The following is a 24,219-nucleotide window of genomic DNA, read 5'->3' as shown; positions in this document are numbered from 1 at the left end:
CGCTGTGACCTGCAGCGACAGAAACCCTGGCAGCGGCCCACTTCAGCCACTCCTGCTCTGGGAGAGGCACCTCCTAACGATGAATAGGGGCAAGCAGGGAAAGGAGAGCAGGAGGCAGTGACTTCCCAGCCAAACCTGCCCAAGTGCCTGAGCCAGCACCTTGAGTAATTGCTTACAAGCACAGAGCAAGGGACTTACAAGCAGGGGTACTTCCACCTGGCCTGTGTGCCATGAGACAGCATCGGCACAGGCAGAAGCCCTGGGGTATTCACTTTGCTGTATCACTGACCTGCCTACAGCCTGCCTGGACATCCAAAAGTGGGCGGCCTTCATCCATGACGAGAGCTGGATGCAGTGTGCTGGCTTTTGCAGAGAAGGACCTTGCTCAGCAGAAAGCCCCAGCAAAAGCAAAGAGGCTAAGCCCGGATTCAGGAGCACACGGGTACTGTGCTGTGCTTAGCTAACCGCGGTAAGCCTGGGATCTGCGGGATTATGGAGCTCTTAAGGATACTGTGGAAGTTGATAGTCTGTGTCTTCGAGGGGGGGAAAAAAAAAAAAAAAAGGTCATTTAAAGTGCCAGTGGCAGGTGTTTGTTTTCACCCCTCTCTCCTGCTGGCTCGCTGCAAAAGGGAACTAAGGAGCTGTGGATAGCCAATAGTTACTGTCTGCACACTACTTGACGTTGTGAGCTAAAGGTTTGGCTTGCTAATGACATGACTGACTGCAAGAGCAAGTATTACCACATTGTCCTGCAAACCAAAGCAGGTGCAGAACAAGCCCTTTTCTCCCCCAAATCAATGCAGCGTACAGTACTTTAAGGCCAAGCACCCAACCAGAATTAGCCTGAGAATTTACACAAACATCAAAGCTGCAAGGTAAGAAAACAAGGAGCTGAATCTGGCTCTAGCTCACAGCCAAAGCTGTAAACCTGAGGCTCTGGCACAGGCATCAGTGGCCTGTCCTCTGTCCCTGTCCTTCCTTCTGCTGGGCAGAAGCTGGGGACCCTTCCCTGGTGTGTCTCATCAAACTGAGCAAACGTACAGCCCAGTTCCCTCCCTCCCACTCACATCATTCCCCTTCACTTCACTGAAGGAAGTCTTTTCCCACAAGGAAAGGAGCATTTAGGAAAAAGGCAGCAGTGAAAACCCTTACCCTTTTTCCCAAAGATGCAGACAGTTCATTTTTTCCCTTTAAGCTGTCCTTTCTTAACTTAATCAGGTTAGTGCAGGGATTTTTGCCTTGAGTTGCTAATGCTTATTTCAACTCTCTGCAAGAAAGGGTGTTTGTCTCTAGCTAGAGCACAAAAGAGGAAAGAACAGAGAGATCTTGCAATGTTTAGAGCAAGCTGAGCAGAAAGCAAAGAAAAGGAGACCAGCTGTAACACTCACCGGGGATTTTTTCTGAACAGGGAAATCTCCTTTGGGGGGATCATCTCCTGCAGAAATAAAAGTGAACAAAGTTTCCTTGGATTCGTTTCTCTGAAAAGCGTTCATCTCCCCTCTCGCCTTGTCTCCCACCATGCTATGTGGCTGTGGTGAGTTGACTGGGAAGATTTCCAACCTCAGGCATGAAGTTTGATTCAGTTTGAGTTAACCCTAATTGAGCACATTTCTGCAGCCAGGGCCGAAAGGGGAGGGAGATGCCGCTAGGAAAGACAACTGCAGAGTTCAGGAAGAGTCAGGGAGCGCAGCCGAAATCGTTCACAGGTTGGGGCTGTCAGCACTTTGTGGCACAGACCTTCTGTTTGCTTGGCATGCCCCCAGCTATCCTACGTGCATCAGCCCAGCACGGCACTGTATGCTGAACAGATGCGAGCTGCATAAAAATCCCGAGTCCCAGCCACCTCTGGAGCCTGCAGCTTGAGGAGCAAGGCGTGCATCTCCCTCCCAGCGTGGTAACGGCAGGTTTATTCTGTGGGGATCTCGCTCCACTGAAAAGCCACACACCCATCCCAAGTCATGGCCACTGAAACGCTCAAACCCTCGGACGCTGGATGTCACGGACACCTGCACTGCGATAAATCGTTTCTTCGCTGACCCGGGGCACCTTTCCACACCAGCTCCCCGGAATTACCTTGCCTTCCCCGGGGGCAGTTTAACCTGATGGCACAGCCAGCACCCCGGAGCAGCCCCAAGCCCCATCTCTACTTCCTATACGCAAAAGGCCACCTCCACCTCTGGGCTCCCTACATGACAAACACCTCCTATACTTCCTACTCCCGTGCAACCTTGCTTTTCATCTGGGCCGCTTCTCAGGTGTCACAAACAGCCTCCAGGGAGCTAGGACTCATTAAACCCACGAGAATGACCCAAAAGCATACCCAAAGCTGGGGGCAGTGCAAGGAACAGGCCTTGAGCACTGTGGTCCTGTCTCCTGCCCGCCAGGCCAGCATGTACTCGAGTTCTTGCAGCCTAACACCGTGTAGAAGGCAGCAGGAATATTTCTGAGCTGGCTGGGGGTATCTCTTAGCCAAAGTATCTCCAGACAATCCCCAGTAGAGGCCTGCTGTATTCTGCCAAGCGCAGGTGAGCAGGGCAAACACAGCCAAGTTATTAAAGGACTACAACAAAAGCAAGACAGAAAAGGTTTCTCATCCCTTCTGCAGGGCTCCCACGCCGATGCAATGCGATGCCTTAATATTTTCAGCATCCTGCAGCTATATTTTCTGTGTGTGTACGCAGCCCTGTGCTTTACATAAGCTAAAAGATTTCTTTTTAATACTAGCATGAAAAAACACATCAGTCGGTGGGATTAACATGCTACTTGTCAAATACACTGCAGAGATGTTTAGGCCATTAGCTGCCAGGAGGTTTTCTCAGACAGAAAGGCAGAAAAGGAATTCAAACGTCTGGAAATAAATGGCAACTCATGCCAAACAGTGAGAACAAGTTAGGGAGAATAAATCTGCAAGCAACTCAGATACAAGTGATTTCAGAATAAAACTCGATAGAAGGAGACCCGTGTGGCTGGGATGAAAATCGGGAAGGAATTGTACCACAGATGGAAATAAGGTGGCATTTCTGAAATGAGTATAAACAAACAGATCAAGCATAGAGTGATAGAGGCTGAAAAGCTAAGGCACAAAATGAATTACAGCTAGCGGGGGACACAAAAGGCAATAAGAAAAGGTGTTAGAAATGCTGTCAATATTGGAGAAAGACGAAGGGAAATGAAAGTCTTATTTAAACTAGAAAACGAGCAAACAAAAGCTCATCCAGAGAAGCCAGAAATGTTGTGCTCTTTTTGTCTGTCGTCGCTTAAAAGAAAAAGAAAAAAAAAAGAACCAAGATACTTAACACCATTAAAACGAACCAGTTAAACGTGGGTGAAATGGGACAAAAACCACTTAAAGAATATTTGGAAATTCAAAATGTGCTCAAATTTTTACAACCTGATGAATTTCTCCTTCAAGTGCTAGATGCAGTTTTTGAGCCACAAGGCAGGAGGAGCTTCACCACTACCTTTAAAAAGGCAGGCTGGGACAGCCCAGGCATGTTCCTCCATAGCTGGGGAGACACCTGATCAGATAATCCCTTCTATAAGCACCAAAACGAGAGTAAGGATTACAAAACAGCCATTTTGGATCGGCAAAAGTGCTCTCAGATCAGATTGTTTTATTCTTTGGTGACAGGATCAGGGGTGTAACAGCTACAGCAGCTATGGACATGATGCATCCTGACTCCAGTGTCGCTAATGTCTCCCCAGGAAAATAGGGTTCAGATGAAATACCCGTACAGCGGGCAACTGGAAAATCCCTCACAGGGTAGCTAGCAGTACTTTTTCATCAGATTAGGAAAGCAGGAAACACAGGTCCTCAGCTTCCCCTGAGCAGAGAGAACATTAGCACTGCCAGCGTGCTGCTCATCTTTGTGTCTGGAAGCAGGATGGGGTGAGCCTGGGGGAGAACAGGCAATTAATTCAAAATGGTGTTGCTAAATGGGAGAGACCACCTCGTGGCTTTGGAATAGTTAAGATGAAATTCAGGAAAGAAAACCATCAAATGCTACCCCTACCTGTTGTCAGGAAAAAAAGGCACAGATATCAACTATTCTCCATTTTCATCAATGATGAGATGAGAAGAATAACTGACAGGCAGATGGATGAGGTGCCCTTCTGAAGTTTGTCCCTCCTGAATTTCTGTGAAAATCATGTTCTAAACAACTTCAACTGGTAAACATGAAAGCAAGGACTGCTTTCTGTGAGCTTTACTCTTTTCTGAGTTGTCCTTCATGCAAGTGGGCAATCTGCATGATGATTCATGCTTAAATGTAATATTCAGCTACCAGATGCCTTGAACAGGCAGAAATTCCCATGAATACATTATTCTACGACTTTCAGTTCATCATTCAAGTTTTTTCAGATCCCCAAATCCACAGGAGGATAATCTGCATTTTCCCTTTGCATTTACAGCGCTTAGATTCTCGCTGCTTCCTGCTGCAGTGCTGTACACATTAATCTGTTTATACTCAACTGATCCGTTCATTTATATCTGCATTCATCTTGTGGTACAATTCCTTCCTGATTTCCAGCTCAGCCACTCTGGTCTCTTTCTAATGAGTCTTACTCTGAATTCACATACACTGGTCACACTTTTATAGTACTTTTACCGTATTTTTGTGTTGTTCCAATCAGAGAAACTTCTCACTGCTGGTACCTTTCTGCCTTCAGTTTCTTCTATGATTAGCAAGAAGAAATCTAAAAAAGCTCTCTCACCAGCTTGGGCTTCCTTTGCAGCTTGCAGCACGCCATCCTTCTCTGCCATGCCTGCTGCTCCGGGCACATTGGAGGCCCCCAGCTCTGCTGTGCCTGAAGATGACCCTCGTTGAACCTCTCGGCGCTCTGTCTTCCTGTTAATGTTTCACTTCCAACAGCAGTCCTTTGGTCACCAATAAAATAGTTAAACTTTCATTTATTTTGGATCTTGAAGTCACACTGAAGTCTCTGTTCATCGCCAAAATGTCCCAGGGAATGCACCTTCATGAATACGGCCTCTAACCATGGCACCTCTTGTGGACGTTCAGAGGCAGTCGCTTTGCACTGTAACTACATTATCTTTCAATAAAGTGATGACTACCTGACAAGAACAGGGACTGGACCTGTGGCTAGACAGGACCTACAGCTGGCAATAAAACCAGACAGACTTGTGGGGCTGTACACCAGCTACAGAGCTGGCCCTAACTATGCACATCTGTTAGCAGTTAAGACTGTGAGAAGACCCAAGGTTTCATCACCTTTTGACAGACCGGCTTCAGTTTCTGGTTCTTCACGTGTCACACAGGAACGCAGACGTAACATGGACATGCCGTTCTCCCAGCCCCTTTTTCACCATAGAGCCATGAGACACCTGAAGGAGGATCGACATTTTTTCTGGCCTGCTTCTGTTGTTCATTCCTTTCTGCTTCCCCCCCATAACGTCCTCTAAACTGCTGTGACTTCCTTTCAGAAAGGATCTAAGGCATTTCCCTTGCAGGGGAAAGCCCCAGATATATTCTACAGACAAAGAATTTCACTGTGAGCCATTTCTCCGCGTTAAGCAGTAACGTGGAGTCTCCATCACCACACATCATTGCCCCGAAGCCACCCACATCCTTCTTCCCCTCCTCACTGCACTGAAATCCCAGTCCCACCTGCTTCATGGCTCTGTATCTCTCTTCACCTCCTCAAAATACAAAATATAGTCAAGGCTACAAGCATATAGGCAGTTGCTACCGAACTCTGCTATTAGCTGAACTAAGTCTGGCCCAGGAGAAGAGGGGAAGAAGACTAGAAAGATGCGCTAGGGAAACACAGACAGACATCCGAACCTTACAGTGAAAGGACACATGCAGCAGTAGCTACTTGCACGTGCAACAGCGAGCGGCCCAAGCTATCTGCAGATCAAATTCCAAAATGAAACAAGAAATAAAGTCCTACGGATGACGAGTCATTTGACAGGGCAACAAGGGATGCACAAGTTGAAGTGAAAGGAAGAACAGCGCAGACAACTCATAAAAAGGTGATGGTAAATTGTGAGCGAAAGGCGGATTGAAGCAAAACTTTAATTATGGCTACAAAAGAGCAGACTATTCATACCAGATATATTAAAGATAGATGGTAAGAAGGATTTAAATCCGGAATGTAGGATGTGTGGCCAGGATCCAGGGAGCATTAGTCATACTATGAGTACCATAGATAAGTACAAAGTAGAGGATGGCACAGCTAGCAGCATTAGACTCTGGGCAAGCAGCGTGAAAAACAAGCAGAAAAGAAGAATGAGCATGATAGGCCAGACAATGCAATAGAAAAGAAAAGATGGAAAGAGAATAGTTGCTAGGAAGAATAAAAAGCTTTTCTTGGTAATGCTTGTGACTTCTGTTAGAAGATTAGGGGGCGGAAAACACATCTGGAAGCAGCTTTTCTTTCCAAAGGACTTTTTATAAGACTGTTATAGCATGAAAAAAAATTGGATATTTCTCTTTATTTGGAGGGAATGTTCAAGCAAAACACAGAATATAGAGCTGATCAGATGAGGAGAAGAAGAGAAAAGGGAGAATAGAAGAAGAAAACCCAGCACAAAGTACAACCACAAATGTAAACTACATTCTAGGCTCTTAGGATGGGAGCATCACAAAAATCATCACAAAAATTAGACTCCAGAATTAAACTTGCAGTCCTTTGGAACAAACCACTGATTAAAAATAAGTAAATACTCTAGTATTTGGTATACAGTAAGTATAAAGCAAGGAAAGCTACATATTGCATAGAAAACCAGGAATAATTTAACTATTCGGGCTGTCAGTAAGGAGAGCTGGGGCTGAGCGACCTCTTGTATTCCTTTCCAACTGCTTCCCCCCAAGGTTCCGAGCTGTACTTGATGCCTTGCGATAAGGTACTGTGTCCTGCCTCAGAGCCGACTGGTAGCACTGGTTTCAGCAGATTCAAGACAAAGAAAAATGGACATCGAGGTGCCCCAGGCAATCCGGACCCAAGGGCACATGTCTGATCCCTGGGATGTTTGTATTTTCTGTCCTTCATGTCCCCTTTAGCGATTTAAAGAATGCAAGTCACTTCTTAGAGACAGCCCCTGATTAAAACATACCCAGTTTTACTGTTCACACAGGTATGTAAAGTCAGCAACAGTGTCCTCTGGGGGAAAAAAAAAAAAAAGAAAAAAAAAAGAAAGTGTAAAAGGCAATGTGAGCTCAGCTTCTAACCCCCTACTCAGTGCTGTTTGACTCCTGAGGGTGTAAGTGCCAAACTCTGAATGTCTTTTTTATGCCCCTAACAAAGAAGGTGGGCTCGTCTCTCACACACCCAACACCACAGCTGCCTGGCTTGGGCATCACTCAGGCTCTTTGTTCAAAACCTCTGAATAACAGAGATAGCCTGGAAAGAGAAAAATCTGAAGGTTTGCCCAGTCCACTTGCCTGGGGCTGGATCGTCCCCTTCACAGAGCAAGGAGGTGGGAGGTCCCTGCAGCTGGAAGAAGGATGGCTGTGGTGCGGCAGGACTTCGGAAAGGCACCCGAGGGCTGTTTGGTGAACATTTTCTCCCCGGTGGTGTCATAAGCAGGTTCTTACAGTGTTGTTCAGCAGCAGGTGTCAGGGCATTTCACTGAGCAGGTATCAGTATCTGCACTTCAGAGATGAGCAAAAGAGGGAAAAATTGTCCTGATGAAGGCAGCCTCCACTGAAACCTCGTGCGTGCCAGCTCAGCAGTCTGTCCATCAAGCTGCCTTCCCCGCCTTTAGTGTTATCACAGGAAAGAAAAAACAGATACTGATCTATTCTGCCACAGGCTCAGAGAGGAAAAACAGCTACTGAGGAAGATGCTGCAGCAGCTTCAGGTCTGAAGGAATCTAAAGGACAGTTGCATCCAGTGTCTCAGTCACCTCTGGGGTGCATTGCCCTCCTCTCTGTGCTCGCTTCCAGCCTCTGGGATGGATACTGCCGTGGGAAGTTCCCGTTTCACACTGACCCCTCAGCTGGCCAGCAGCTCTTTCCTGGTGGCGAGTCCCACACCCGCTCCCATCCAGCTCTGCCATATAAAGCTGCTTTTACTCACCGCTAGCCTCTCCTTCAGCCAGGGGCAGCTGGTAGTGAGAAATGCTGGAGTCCTGCAAGCAGTCGGTTCCTCGCAGCCTGCTCGCAGGGACGCCCAGCACCGGGGGTCTGTCGGACAGCGGAGGAGGGTGCACGGCTGCTGGATGGGGCAGCAGGGTTCAGTTCTGACTCTGCTATTCATCAGGCACCATGAGCAAATCTCACAGGTTTCCTAGCCTTAACCCCACTGGACATGAAACGAGAGACGAGCAGAACTAATCTTCCATACATCTGGGGTGAACAGTTTCATTTATTAATCTGGCTACAGAACTGGGAGAATCTCAGGGCAAGCATTAATTGTAGCCTTTTCTTTCTATTTTTTTTTCTCCATGCGTCCACAATAAACAGCCTGATTGTTTTTTCTTTGCAAGCTTCTCTGTGTCAGGAGAGGTAATGCACTGCACAATTTCAAATCTCTGCCATCACGCAGAGGCTATTCTCACCATACCTCGGGACAGCTGATTTTTTTTGACTAAAGCTTAAGTTGGATTGTTGTTGTGTAACCAGTGTTTCATTAGGGCAAGCTGCCAAGGCCAGGGAACATGTAAATCCCTAAAATATCTCTGTCCTAATAAAAAAAAATGCCGATCTAATCCAGAGAGATCTCAGCTCTACAGCAGCGACCCCTCCCAGACGCAAGCACAGATATGATACAGCCCTCTGCGTTCTAGGGACTGGCATTTCTACTGAGATTTTAATCAGATCCTGCTGGACCAGCTCCCTCCGTTGCCACACCAAGGGCCACGCAGGTCAGGGGCTCATCCAAGATTCATTAACTCTGGTTCCCTGCATTTTCCTAATGAGCTGGCAGTGCCATCCATTCTTTTCAGCCTCCCCCCGCAGTGACCACAGGGACCAGTTTGCTCAGATGGGCAGTGTTAGCAGCTCTCAGCAGCTCCACGGGTTTTCCCTCTATCAGGTCCCTGAGGGAGAGGCAAAAAAAACTAGACAGAGACCCCTTTAAAATAAAAAGTTGGGTCTCCAACTTTTGGGTCTCCACATATTCTGACAGTTTGTAGCCCACTTTGTAGCCCCATCTGCATCTGACCAGAGCAAAACCTGCCTGGCAGAGGTTTTACCAGTTCTAACACGTGCTATCTCCTTAAACCTATTTTCCTGGAGAAAGCAGCTGCCTGGCGAACAGGGAGCAAAAGCAAGATGGAAATTGTACACATGGGCTGCAGGCAGCATCAGCATGTGCCAGCTGCAGCTGTTGCCAGATGACGGGAAAGATGTGCCTGTTCGGGTGAGTTAATGCACCCACTGCAGCCTCAGCCCTGGAGCCTGACAAGGGACGGTGGTGTTTCCACCGCAGCAGTGGTGCTGGGGACGTGCTGGTACAGGCTGTCCACCACCCCTTACACCTCCTGTGCCTGTAGCTGATGCCTTTGCTGTTCAGTATTCAGCTTCGGATGTCTCCAAGTGCTTCTGCACAGCCCTTGGTAAACAGAGGAGACCACGCTGGTACTTAGTGACAGAGAAATCCATTAGTACCAACGTTTATTAGCTTTAATAAACCCGTGCTGAAAAAAGCAGTCACCCTTCACGTGACCTTCGGCTATGCCCAGACTACACGGTAAGACCTGGCCACGCCGGCCCTACGGCACGCAGAGGGCCACTCACGGGGTATACATTCAATTGACTTCAGAAACCTTTGAGTGCTTGGCAACTTGCAAGAAGTGGTTTGTTTATAGAAATAGTCGCTCTCAGAAGCGAAGTGTACATGGCGCTTTTCCCTCGTCTCTCATTCAGTTTTACATCTAACAATCAATCACCAAACAGACTCAACATGGAACGCCTTAGCATTGTATTCAGCTAGAAATATTTCTTTGCTGTATAAGCTCAGATTAATATTCATTCGCTCCGAGATAAAGACGCCTAGAAATAATTTGAGGCAATAGAACCAGTTTTCAGCATTCCTGACGCTTCCCATTGTTAACAAACAGACGATCTAATAACAGTAAAGTCGGAGGAATAATTCCTCTCTTATACCAAATCTGATTGACTAGACATGACAGATGGTGTTTTTATTACTTTCTGTCTTTATGCCATTCCAAAAGAGGTCTCATCTAATGCAGCCCAGGCTGTGTTTTCAGTCTTAACCTCTCAGATAAGCAAACCCTGTTTCATCAGGTTAATGGATCCTTACTTGATTCAGGAAGGCAATTTTCCTTAAAGTTATTCTAATCAAGTGCTCAGAGCCCAAATTGTGCTGGCTGATTGACTGCCAGCAACAGTTAAATCTTTCAACTAAAGACCAGAGTTATTTTCAAAGAGGAAAAACAACTTATTATTATTATTACAGAACCAATTCTATCCTGTATTCAGTGACTTCTCAAACGCCAGCTTCTACTGCAATCACAAAATTAAAGATAAAAGCCAAGTTAATACAGCTCCCCTCTCAGTTGTTTTATTAAATAACAGACGGGAAAGGAAAATTAGAGAGATAAATGGCCTGCTGTCTATTGATACCCCTCAATTAACTGCCCCTGAGGTGATAGCATCTGACCCTAATCAGCACAAAGAGGCTCACTCCAGCCTGTCTTCCTGCATCAGCCCCCAAACTGAGGGCTGCGAGGGCGAGTGACTGACCCAACAGGCTAGGAAGGAATGACGCACGACCATCCACCCTCTCAGAGAAAAGCCCTGAAGGAAAACACACACCCTGAGGCCCTTCAGGAGTGGACTTCCACCTCCAGAAAATCTGACTCCCGGGAGCTTCGGCCAGCACGGCTGGAGATGGCAGGCCAAGCAGGGAGCTACTTGACACAGGAAATTTTTCTTCACCATTTTCTGAGCAGCTGAGCGTTGTCCTAGCAGCTCTGCTGAAGTTATTGATGCCTCAAATGAAATGATCATTCTCAATGATTTTTATCTACCAGCCACCAGATTTTTAGGGTTTAGTCAAGCAGAGGATTATGTTGTAATTTCAAGGCAGGCATCTTTAAAACGGTGATTATTCTGCAGAAACGATAAAAAATGCTGGAGAATACATTAACTCTTTCCTTCCTCAGAAGGGCTTAAAAGGCAAGGAGAGGTTGTAATACAATGGGAAACCTATTGATCTATATTCTCCCCCTTTCTATTACAAATCAGTCCTCCAAACAGGGGTTGGTTGTGATCATAAGCATGCACATACACACGCCAAAGGAGAAGAAAAAAAAAAAAACAGCAAGGGCGTCAGCATCCCCTGCCTACTGAGAGCTCCCAGGATTTGCAGTCAAGTACAGCAAGCACAACCAGGAGGGCAGCATGGCCATCAGAAGCAGCAAGAGAGCCAGCAGCTCTCCCAGTGTTGGAATCATCGCCCTGCAGGTCTGTGCCTCACACAAACCTGAGACAAAACCGCTGCCCCCTGTGCCAGAGGGCTGGCACCTGAGGAGCATCCACCAAATCCAACCCCCAGCAGCCTCCCACCATCGCCACCCAGCTACAGCTCAGCTGGGTCCAGAGATCATCTCACTAAATAATTACCCCCCTGCTTGCTGAAGACCCAGACTTCACTAATTCATGCTCCTCCTCATCTCATGCTTGTTTCCATAGCTAGTTCTGTTACTCTGTAGATATTTTACCTTGTGTTTTTAAAATGTCTTTAATATATAAGGGGGTATGAAAGGTTTTATCCATGTCTTGAAGCAGTGGCTGCAACAAACTTTCTGCTTAGCTTAGGCTGGGATTTAGATGCATGGGAGGAAACCAGGCACAAATGGGCATTTCAAAGCCAAGCAGGGGACGATCTCACAGGATTTCCATCAGTGTGATAACAGAAATCAGACCGGTCATTCTACCATACTGGGGAACTCACTTTAAAGCAAAACTTCCTTTTTTTATTTTTATTATTATTTTTTAAGGCTTCTGGCTTCCTCTGGGTTGGAAAGGGAACATGGTCTGCTCTTGGCTTCGATGCCAAAAGAGAAAGGCGTGGTTGAATCAGAGGTCCCCAAATCCCAAACCGAAGTCGGTGAATGGCTGGGCTCAGCCTCAAGGATTAAAAGTTCCCAAGCTTTCTCAGATGATCTTCTTGTGTAGCCCGTCACATGTGAAACACACATCACACGCCAGCAGAGGCAGCCTTTTGAAGCAGCGTTCTCCTCAAATATCACAGAGTTGATTACGGACACCTTTGGGCTCAGAGCAAGCACCACTAGAAATTGTTCCGACAGGGATAAACACAAATGCATAACTTAAAAAACGCTACTGTGTAGACAGCCTCCAGGAACAGCCCTGAAACTGTGCCCCCAGTTAAACAATCCCAAAAGATGGGGATTCCCAGAAGAAGGAGATCCATCCCTGTTAACTGCTGCTGGGAAACAAGGCATTTGAGCGGCAGGAGGAGAAGATGAGCTTGATTTTTACCAAGTCTCATTTACTACATTATTTTTTTTAATGACCAATGTACAGTGTCCCTGAGCCTGACCCAAAACCCTATAACTTGGGCCTGTGGACATAAGCAAGATTCACCCCAGTCCAGCTTCCAGCACATGGGAAAAGCCAATTCCAGCCGTCTTGGAGAGAACTGCAAAGAGGCTCTGCAGCTCTAGGATAAGCTGCCCCAGGAGGTTTCTCATTGCCTTTATTGAGTGTTGGGTCAGGTCTCACGCACAGAAGTGTCTGTGATCAATGAACCCATGATGCGCTAGTTCTGCCCAAGGGCTTATTCACAGTTAATCCAAACCAACTTGATTCATGAAACTGGCTGGAAATCTCATCAGAACAGGCTTTGCAGAGAGATTTTTGGCACTTTTGCTTCCAGCACTGGCTGAAAATAGAGCAGAAAGAGACTCCAGCCTCCTCTGAGTTATTTTGTCAGATCTGGAGATGAGTGATTAATTTACAATAAATAATAATAGCTTGTTCATTTTCTGCCTTTTGCTTTTTTTTTTTTTTACCCTACAAACAGCACATTTTTTTCCCCTTAGGTTTATTTGTTTTTCAAAACTATACATAATGTAATTTCTGCAATTTCAGGTAGTTTGACAGCATTAGCAATATAAGCAGGCATGACGGGACAGATAGGTTACAACATACACTTCAGAGCCTGTCATCTGGATGAGTATACATCTCAGAAACAGGCTCACAGTGCAGATTGGCATTCTATATATCCTATTCTCAAGCCCTTACACGGGTATTTTGGGCTATTGCCTCCAAGCAGCCCACTCCCACAAATATTCCTCATACGACGTCCATCTGCTGAAGCACTCCTCAGCCAGGGAACATGGAAAGGACAGAACACAATCAAAGCACGTTACTTACCAAAATATCTGCGGCAAGTCTCAAAGAAACGTGTTGGTGGAGTGTCCCTAGATGGAGGGATTTCCATGATGGGAGTGGTAAAGCAGCCCAAGACAAAAAACTGAGCGCTACAAACTGTTTAAACTTCAGAATGTGTCTGAGGTAAATGCAGGGAACAAATACAAGGTTGTTTCTTCTTGTATCCACAGCAGCACTCATATACCACGCTGACATGCAGAGAACAAATGGAAAAACAGGCTGTTGGCCCCACAGTAACATTGTTCTGTTTGTCGTCCCTGAAGGCTTTCAATTAATCTTCATCTGTGGGTTTGGCCAGAGAAATGTACTGGTGAGTCTCCCCACTCTGATTTCTGTATGCAAACTTAAAGCTTCTTGAGGATTCATTAACTTTTTAATTCTTTCATTTTCTTTGGAGGGGTCTTCTGAATGTGCTGTATGGCTCGCTGCCTTTGTAAGAGTGGAGTTATTGATAGCTTCTCTTTCCCACTTGCATGTGCTCCAGAGCAGGGATCCTGTAGAAATGGGTGGTCCTTCAGGGAGGAAAACAGAATCGTGTTGGAGCTATCCTTGCCAGACCTGGTCTCTCTGAGCGCTAAAGCATCCTCCTTTTTTCACAGTTCCCTGCTGGAGAATCAAAAGCACCAAGAGCTGGCTGCGTCAAGCCAACTTACCAAAGGTGATCAGCGATCAGAATTGGTGCCATATGCTTTCAAGAGTTCAGATTCAGCTTAATTGCTAAAATCAGATTTAGGCTTTGGTGAAAGGCAAGGAGGAGGGAGACTTGCTGTACTGACTACTCAGCCTCTGTGAGAAGCTGGTCCTCCTGTGTGTACCAAACACTTCAGAGGCTGTTAAAACTCCACTTTCCGTGCATACAAGAATCCCTTTGCCACTGGAGTGCAGCTTGCATTGCCGTAGGAGCAAGCCAGGCAGGTAGAGATGTATTCCCAAGGCAAAATAACCTGGGGTCTTTAATTACCCAAGTGAGAAAAGAGGATTTCACTTTCTCCAGCCTTGCCTTCATAATCCACTGTAAAACTGAAATTTCCTGCTCTGGAGAGTTGGTACTCTGCAGAAGGACAGAGCCTGACCCAGCTGGCCACCCAGCCAGGCACCCCTCTGCCCCCTTCCCACAGCCCCCGAGCATCCCAAAGGCTCCAGCAGCTCCCTCCCAGTTCAGGCCCAGGGCTCCAGTTCAGGCAGCTATTTCAGCCCCGATGCTCAGGCTGCTAAAACACCTGCGGTGTGTTAGTTACAAAATAAGGCTGATTGACAAACAGCGTACTATCACTTGAGAGGAGATAAACCAGACGTTCAAGCTGCTTGTGGGAGAACAACTCAGAAAATATGATAAGGTGCCATTGGGTCCCTCGAGATTAAGAGCCCGGCTCTCCTCTCACCTGTTTTGGTGAGAAGCAGAAGGGGCTGCGTTGTCCATGGAGCTGAACCTGCAGTTAAAGAGTTTGACTGGAAGAATCTCCTCCTTGGGTGTCGGCAGGACTACAGCAAAGGGAGGACATCTGGGCCCCCAGACCTTGGGGTCCCCAGGGTGCCCAGGGAGCACCGTCTCGTTTCCACGCTGCTGGAACAGCGTGCTCTGCTCCTGGCAGGGAATCCCAAACTTCTGGGGTCTTCTGCATACCTGCACAGGGCCAAGCTATGTGAGCTGTCCTTCAGAGCCTGTTAGCTAGCAGCAAAGCCACATGCACTGGGGCATGGGGACAGCAGAGAGAGAAGGTGAGGTACATGAGGGCAGGAATTACGCACTGATGGCTGTAGGGTCACCGAAGAGAGGAAGGAAGGGAAGCGATACGACACGAGGGGTGCTCAATTTGCCATAAAAATGATAGCTAGAAATATAAAAGGCTTTATAAAATATTCATGTGCCTCAGAGTTCATGCAGAGGAAGAAATCTATAAAGGTAAACATGCCCCAAGCAAAGAGCATCCCAGAAATGCTGAGGCAGTTCTTGTGCCCAGTGCCCCCAGCACATTAACACGTCAGGGCAGTGAAAACAGGGCCGGACAATACTTCAGTTTATAAAAAGGTCAAGGCTATTTTCAGCCAGCTGCACTTGGCATGCAGAGCATGCTAGCTTATCACTTCTCTTTGCCCCTAACGCTCCATCCCTACGGGATTTTGGAACTGCTGATCTGACCACAGTCAGTAAAAGTAAATATATCTGTATTTTTGGAAAGGGTTCCGTAAGAAACTTGCAGTGTGCACGTCCAGAATAAACAGGAGACAGTAGAAAAGTTGGCTGTAGTGGTTGCCGCACAGAAATAAACCCTGGGGAAGAATCACAGAGGGCAACCGAGGAAGGGAAAAATAACCGAGGCTGCAGAGAGGAGACCTGGCTGAGACGCTGCGGTGGAGTGAGGGCAGGACGAGCTGCAAGCTTGTGCGATGAGCGATGCTGAGGACACTGCCTCCTGACTTTGTAGGAGGCAGCACCGCTGCCAGATACTCTCACATTTCTCTCTCGTACTCCAGTGCTGCACACAGCCAGGGAGACGAGCAGGAACCAGCTCATCCAGCCGGTCTCTGTGCCGGTGAAACAACGGGGATTCAGTGGGGAAAGCTGCAGCCCAGGCACACACGCCTTCCCCTAAGCCCTCACTTCGCCGAGGGGAGATGGATTGTTACTTACAAAACCAGAACGTTTCGGCTGCAAAATGAACTCAGGGAGTCAACAGCTGCTGGAGCAAACAGCCTATTTCGTGAGAATTTAGCAGGGGAATAATTTAATGGAGCTCAGATAAAAGGCAGTCACCTGGAACTCAGATTTAGAAGAAATTGCTTTTTTTCTGAATTACTGGTTTGGAGGTTAAATAAGGAATATTCATCTGCACTTTTTTCGCACACTTCCCCTGATCAGTGCACTAATGAACTCCAAATCATCCGGGGAAATGACTTCGGTCCCTCCCCCCACCTCTCAAGGAACAAGTTCTTTATTAAAAACTAATGATTGATTCCCTTTCTCAAGATTAGCAACTGCAAGTTTGGGGGCAAATTCAACCCTGGAACAAACAAGAGCAATTCCCTCTGCGCTGATTAGGAGTTCATCCTTCTCTAAAAAAATCCCAAAGGCTTCTTAAATTAAGTGTCTTGATTAAAGATGGGTTTAGCTTTAATTGGGTAATTGCTGAGGTCTGTTATCATTGGTTATGGCAGAGATTTCCTCTGCTGTATCTGGGCCAGACAGGGGTGCTTCCTTTGCACCTCGGTTCGACCCTCCTCAGGCTGAGCTGTTCAAAGTTACAGGCATCATATATCATCAAAACACATATTCATATATGTACACATCCTGATATTTTAATATGCCAGCCTCAGAGAAGGCATCGTCCTGCTCACTCGCACTTGTGCTTCAGCACCAGGCTGAAGTCGTGACATGGCATATGGGGCCACAGAAAGGCAAGAGGAGGCTCCAGGGCATGGATCCACAGATACAGCCGTGAAACTCCCCTGATTTCAGTGAATTACCACCAAAGAGACAGTTCTGCATGCTAGGGACACGGAGCTGGAGTAAAGGCTGGTTAAAAACCAATATGGTCTGCAAGGAATTAATAGATTTTCTCTGGTGCTGAGCCACTGGGTGGCTCATACCCTTGTGTCTCACATTATTAGTGAAGTAGCTACAAGACCAAGTACGAGGGGAGACTGGGCTGGTGGTAAATCTCAAGAACATACATTTTCTTAAAGGCATTTATAGGGATTTGGAGCCAATTGCCAGTGAATGAGCAGTTAATGTCTCTGCTTGTAGTCAGGACTGTAAAACATGTGGATGCACATCTCTGTTCATTTGGTGTCTCACTATCAAATAATTTCTAGGTGCTTTATGAGGCTTCTTACTGTGATTACCTGACTCAGTCCAAAGACAGAATTGCCAGTGTTTAAAACTAGAAGCTAGGACAAACTCTTTCTGGGGTTAATTTTATGTCCATTGGTGACCTCTTTGCCTCCTCTTAGCATTCTAGAGATAAACTCCCTGACTTTACAGCTCTGCAAAGGCCCTTTCTAATTGAATCAAGCAGATTTAGATTACATTGACTGATTTTTTAAGCAGGAAGTAGGTATTTGCTTAGACCAGTGAAAACTGTGGGTTTGCAGGGGAAAGGAATTGAGAAGATTGTCGCCAGGTAAGAAAAGAGAGAGATAAAAGTTTCAAAATTATTCAGACATGCCATTTCAGAGCTTTTAGTTGAGTTATAGTTAAAAAAAAATCTCCAAACCCATACTAAAAGGTCACAGCTGAAATAAAACATCAAAAACATTTTGAGTGACTCAAGACATGTCTTTTAGTATTTCAAAATGCAGACAGTTTGTTCTGCTGCAGGACAGGAAGATTTTCTAAATCTCAGACATTCCGGTGAGGTAGAAATGTGCATCTCTGAGCCTCCAAGACCATTACATTCCCAAGTCTTCTAAAGTCAGAGAGAACTGCAATGTCAATGCTCTTTCTTGCCATGTCTCCACCTCGCTAACGGTGCACTGGCGCGGACAAAGCACGTGCATTGAGGCAGGCTGTTCCCAGTAAGCGACAGTGCAGGTTTGCATGGCCCCAGCTGCCTCTTCAGTAACCATGGCTCATTTACCAGCCAGAGGCCGAGCTCTGGGGTTGTGTTTGTAGTTAGGGAAGGGCAGAGCAAGAAGGACGGCTGCTTGCACAGGGTAGGGGAGACCTGCTGCCTGCACGAACCAGATCTGCCCCACATATCGACCTCCATCCAGCCCTCCCCTCCTGGGGCAGATACTCAGAGGTAGCTCAGCTGTGTGCAGGCTGCCAGAGAAAACGTCTCCGCCTAGGGAGCAGCCACCACTGAAACTGAAGCTACAAGGAGTCAAAAATTGTCTTATGCGACACCATGACTGTCAGACACTGTGGATCCAGATGCACTGAAATGGTGAATAAGTCTGACTCGGTCTAGCTCAAAAGCAACCGTGTCAGGGCAGAGCCACAGCTTACAGTGACTAAATCCTACTCCATGGTCATGCTGCTGGAGTACTCAGCCCCTCGCTCAGGGTGGAGATGTGCCAGATGCTGGGTCAGCCCCATTCATGCAGAACAGATGATGTTGGCCACGCCAAGGAAAGCTGTGCCTGCTTTGCAAAACTATGAAAGATGCGTTGGGTAGTTGCCTGAGGCAGTTGATATTGATGTGCAAGCCAGAAAAAGGGCAGCAGGTCTGCCCAAATGGCAGGATAGCCAAACACAGCTTAGAGCGCCCAGCGAGCAGTTCCTCTCCTCCAGCAGAGGCTGGACAGATGGCCTGGAGAGCAGCAGGTCTGCATCACTTACTGCGGGACAAGTCACAAAGTGCTTTCTTAGTCAAAAGAGTCATTGAAGGCAAGAGGCTCCCTGCCTGCTTCCAGGCCAAGCAAAGAGCTTTGGGACCACAGGCTTGGACTGTGCAGCTGTATCTGGCCAGTGAAAGCAGGCCACGCACGTGGTAGCTCCTGCTCTGCTGTATTTTTGGCCCATGCCCCATCCTGGCAAGCAACCAGGATGAAGGTAATTTGACATGCGATGAACCAAGGCAAGACAGAAACACAAAGCCAAAACCAAGACAAAGGGTCGGCTCACAGAGAGCGCCAGAGCTGACCACGTGCCTCAAAAAAAGGAGAGGATATGAAAGATCACTGCTAGCTCAGGGATTTTCCTGAAATAAATGTTCTTTGGCTTCAGGGCACACAACAGAAGTTCACTTCATTGAAACTTCTGTTTCCAGCGTGCACTTGGAGAGTGCTTGTCCACGAAGGCACTCCAGAACCATTGTGATGGGCCACTGTCAGCTGATTTGGGTGGGTTTGCCTCTGTTATTCAATGTGTGGAAGGCCACGGATCACAGACCCTCCATCCCTGCTCCTTTCCATCAGCTGAGGAAGTCTCCACACCCGTTCAAGCCTTGACAGAGGTAATCAGCATTGGATTTTCCCCCAGTATCAAAATACAATTGCACTGCCATCCAGCAGCTCTCCGGCAGCCCACCTCAAATGAGCTACTGATTGCACCTGAGTCCCTAAGGAGAACGCAAGCAGGTATCAGAGCCAGCCCCATCCATCAGTATCTGCAGAGAAGAAGACTAGAGAGTCCCTGGAGACACATCTCTCTAGGACAAAGCAAGCCATGCTCCTATGCCCATCCTACCATTGCTAAGTGAGCCAAATTGACTAAGCAACTTAGGAAGGTGCAGCCTGCTCCTGTCCATGGCAATGGGTTGTTCTGCAAACTGGAGCAGGCGTGAGGAACCAGGACATGCCTCAGCCCATCCCCACTGGCTGCAGAGGAGGTTCTTCCTGCCTAGGGTCTGAACTTAAACTACTAACAACTGTTAAAGAGGAATCTTCCAGGCTGGCAAACATGCAATACTTGACATACAAATTGTCTGAGACATCGAGATATCATCGCATAGCCATCTCTTGACATACTGGCATAGCCCTTCAGGCCAAGGACCAGTCAACCTCAAATGACTTTTTCTCAAACAGTTACTCATTAAAAAAAAAAAAAAAAGAAAGAAAGAAAGGGAGAAAGACCAGAGGTGGAAAGGAAGGTGATTTGAAAGATCACAGAAGGGAAAACACAGGACAGTGGTTCCTATTGGAGACAGGTCAGCTCAGGACCGCAGCTCCCAGCATTTCCCACCACCCAGCCAGGCACGCAGAACAGCTGTCCCGTCAGGTGGGAGCAACACACTGCACGTAGCATCCAAACCGATTCACGGGTGGTCTGGTTTTGGAAGGGGACTATTCAGCCATTTGAGGAGCAGAAAGGTTCATTACTATGTCTCTTTAACTGTTCTGCTAAACGGGTTCTCCTGGGAGCCAACAGGAACTGCACTCCTGACACAAGTGAAGTGGTGGTCCCCAGATCAACCACAAGCACAAAACCAAACTATTGTTTCCAGAAGAGGCACACAGGGCATCCTGTGACTGACCTGGGCTCCTTTGGCCTGACCTAGAAAACAGGAAAACCAAAAGCTCCACCTTTGAAAGCTGTTTAAGTGTGAGCTGCTACCACGTTGCTCGTCTGAGCCAGTGCAGGTCAGGAACAGAGTCATCTGGAGCAACAAGCTTTTCTGTGCCACCAGCGCTCTTGTAGGTGTACCACAGCAAGATCTTGGTGATTTCTTTCAACTCTTTAAAGCAACACTATGATTTCTGGTACTACTTAACCCAGAGCTTACCAGAGTTGCTCTTCTCTCTGCACAGTATGTTTGTCACTGCATTACAGAAAGGTTACTCCACATATGCAGCCGCAGTGCCTCGCACCACAGAAATTCTTCCCCACCATTCTGTCTCTCCCCTCCCCAAGTCCCCAGCACACATCCATACGGAAAACACCCTGCTACACTTCAAACACCACCCTAGCCAAGCCTTTCTTTTTCAGCTGCCTGACTGCCAGCCCCAGCATAGCAGGGCTGCCCATTTGCAGAACTCAGCACTCCAATCCACTGACCTTTAACACAATGTATGGGATTGACTGTTTCTTAACACCATTGCCTATTTTAAGTAATTTTCTAGAAATTCAGTTCATTCTTCTGCTTGCCTAAGGAGATATAAAAATTTACACCTATTGTAAAAGCATGAATAAAAGCTGATTGCAGAAAGTAAAGACAATAATGTGCTCATAATACTAACTAGCTCACTTGCACTGCCTTTCTGTTTAAAGGAAGATTTGTCTTATCATCAACAGGGTGTTGATTTAGATTGCTGCTAAAATTACCATTGTAAAAGCAGAGCCACTTTTATTGCATTAGTATAGAGAACAGTTATGTACAGTCTTGACTTTTATGCCTGTTGCCAGTGGTGATCAGTCTGTTAATTATTAAGCCAAACAGGTTCTGCAGCGAGAGATGACATATTTAATGCACTTGGGATATTTTTTTGAAGAGGTTAACATTTACAAAATAAATAAGAAAAAAAATCAACAAAACCTTTTTAAAGTAGAAATGAGCTAAGCTGATAACAGAATCAGGTAGAGAAAGCGAAGTGTTTGAGACAGCAAAGCAAGGAGGGCAATGCTCCAGTACTTAAAAGACTCACATTTTGTTTCCAGCTCCGTACAGACTTCTGGTGTAACTGGAGCTAGTCCTTCAGGCTTGGCAACTGATTTCTGTACTGATATAGTGCAATTTGGCCAAATATAAAAGAGAGAAAGAACTACACTCCCTACTAAAATGCAGTCACCTTCAATGGTAGCCACATCCATTTTGATTTCTCTTTACACAGCTCTCTCATGACCTGATGATACTTGAGCTGCAGGTCAGTTTTCTTCAGTAGCCACGTTGCCCAACCCCTTGCTCACGTATTTCTAATCTCAGTTCTTTAATGGGTAATCACTAACAGCAAAGTAGCAGCTCGTGTGGATGCACAGGAGGAAGAAGTTTCTGTGTATTCTGCACATGGTTTGCTATGTAAACAGTACCAGAAAGGGGGCAGGAAGAAAACATTTGACGTTAATGAGCAAATACCTGCTTGGATTTCCCAGTATCCAGGTGTCATCACTTTTTGATAAGCAGAGAACATTAAGACTGGAAATGTATCTAGAGGCATTCCTCTTCTGGTTTCAGCATGCTCGGTGTCGATTCAACTTTTGCTCAGTGCTCAGACTGCTCAGCATGAGAGCAAACCCACACCAGCCATTAGTTTATGCTGTGAGTTTGGGACTGTTAATCTCTGATTCAGCTAAGACAAGAGTGGCTGGGCTACTGTTTTTTCAGCCCCATAAAACTCACAAGCAGCTCAGCTCCAGCTCCCTGCCAGCATTATACCATGTGGTCAGCAAGGGGGGTGTGTTGGCAGTGGGACTGCAGGGTAACCTGAGAAATACCAATTGGAATGGCTTTTCCGAATCCTTTACAGAAAGCACTTTTATCTGAAGAGCATTTCATCAGTTAGAAGTGAATGCGCTGGTGGGGAGAGCTTTGGAGAACACTCAGGATCCATTTCTTTTCATTACAGCTTTGTTATGAGATTTGCCTAGACTGCTCTCCAGTTGGGTGATGTACCCGTTTAGGAGCATTTGACTGACAGATACTGCTGCTGGTGCAGGCTGGGTGGGAAAGCCACGTGCTTCAAACAGGCATCACAAGCACTGCCCTTCAGACTGCTTTGAAGGACCAACTATGTCTGCTCTGAGAGAAACACACTTACTAGAACATTTAAAAAAAAAAAAAGTCGTGCAGATTTAATGACTGATCATACAGATGTCTAAGACAGCTTCTCCACCAAAGTAACAGAACCACCAACTGACAGACTATATGAAAGAGAGAAAATCCTGTAATTCAGCCTACTTCAGTGCATGAGAAATAGCATGCAACAGGAAAATTAGGTTAAGTATCAAAGCAGTACCTTGATTTCCATTCTCAGCTGTGTCTCATCATCCTTTCATGATCTTGGGTAAATTACTTGACCTCCCATAGCTTAAGTTCCTCAGCTTTGAAACAAAGAAGATTCTCCTGTCTTGATTACTTGGCTTTTAAACCAACTTCAGTAAGTATGTCTTTGTGGAGGTTTGTACAGCACCTAACATTTTCTCTCTGTGGCTGTTTTGGGGGAAGAAGCCACATCCTTTATTTGCTATTGTAAACACAATTAATAATCACCAGAAATTTTGCACTCCATCTATAGTTCAAGAGGGGTGTTCTCATTCCTCGGCCACAGACAGAAATGATCAGGACAGAATGAATTTCTTAAGCCTTCATCAGGAGGACTTCAGATGGGACATTGGCTGTGTGGGGTTAAAGGTTTTCAGCACTCCTTTGAAGGCACTGGCATTGCCTGTGGAGTCTTCAGTCCAAACAAAAGAGCAAAGACACTCCAGGTCTTTTGGGACCAAAAGCAAAAGAAATCTTCCTTTGAATTGGGAAAATCTTTAGAGAAGGGACTTCAGACCTCCAGTAATAAAGGAAATAAAAAGCATCTGCACTGACAGCTCCAGTTAGGAGTAAAGAAGCACAAAGAGCTTTGAAAAACAACCAGCCTTTCATCTTCAATAGCAAGCTCAACAGCTCTGCACCAGCTGCTCTGTAAACAGCATAGCAAGGGAAAGCAAATCATTGGCACCAAATGCATTAAACATGGCAATGGCTTCAGATGACATATTTTGTAAACTTCCTCCTTACAAGTTATGCTATTTCTTAAATCTAAAGGATTACCTGCTGTATAGCAGTGGAGTCATTCTTCCAAGCACCTGGGCAGGTTCATTACCCATGTTTCTTACTGAGTTCCCCACAGGGCAGGCAGTTTGGTTAAGTGAGGATCAAATGGGTTGCCAGGTGACTTGGGTTCATCCTCTGTCTCTGCTTTACATTTTCTGAGGGCCAGCAAATCACTTAATCTTTGGGCCAAGTTTTCACCTGGAGAAGAACAATCTTTTGCAATTTTTTATTGACTCTATCCATACGAACTTTTCAGGAGACAGACAGACACTGCTTGGCAAACTCAAACCTCCTGACAACAGAGTAACTTTTCTTAGCTCTGGACCACATAGGAATTGACCCGGAGCACCCAAAAATATGTATATCACAGGCTGAATTAGCTCCAAAGTATAAGTCCTAAACAACAACTAAGTGAAACTACACCCTAGATTTGTTGAGGTTTAATTTAGTTGAATCCTCTCATGTGAGCAATGAAACACTACAAACAAGGGTTAAAAGACAGCACTGACAATCCCCCTACAGTATTCTGGGCACTGAAGCAGTTAAACACACTCAGCATCTATGTACATGAGTAGGGAGGGATTACATCCTCTGAGTGGCTTTGCTGTGATCTATTAACACTGAAGTGACATTTTCTTTAATTTCAAACTCTGTTTCCATTATGAAAACTATGTTAGAAATGAAGGACAAGTGGAGTAATGAACAACTGTCACTTCTTATGCCTC

General features: G+C 46.3%; 1 protein-coding gene across 12 annotated transcripts in view; it reads right to left on the bottom strand.

Moving 5' to 3' along the window:
• The window catches only part of SLC15A2 (solute carrier family 15 member 2), a 76,370-nt gene that overhangs the window by 36,710 nt on the left and 15,441 nt on the right, over positions 1 to 24,219 (bottom strand). For 3 of the 12 annotated variants that reach the window (XM_083841448.1, XM_083841444.1, XM_083841440.1), the window contains exon 2: positions 1,389 to 1,435. In XM_083841448.1, coding sequence (XP_083697574.1) covers positions 1,389 to 1,435 — 47 coding nt within the window. Of the gene's footprint in view, positions 1 to 289; positions 1,334 to 1,388; positions 2,209 to 4,713; positions 4,868 to 5,231; positions 5,684 to 13,334; positions 16,384 to 21,377; positions 21,734 to 21,805; positions 22,302 to 24,219 lie in introns of those variants that run through there. The other 9 variants (XM_083841446.1, XM_083841443.1, XM_083841449.1 and 6 more) reach the window with 9 other exon arrangements.

This window comes from Anser anser (genome assembly GCF_964211835.1).
Source record: "Anser anser genome assembly, chromosome: 6".
Taxonomy (NCBI): domain Eukaryota; kingdom Metazoa; phylum Chordata; class Aves; order Anseriformes; family Anatidae; genus Anser; species Anser anser.
Note: the sequence above shows the minus strand (reverse complement) of the source record. Positions and strands in the feature narration are given on the sequence as shown.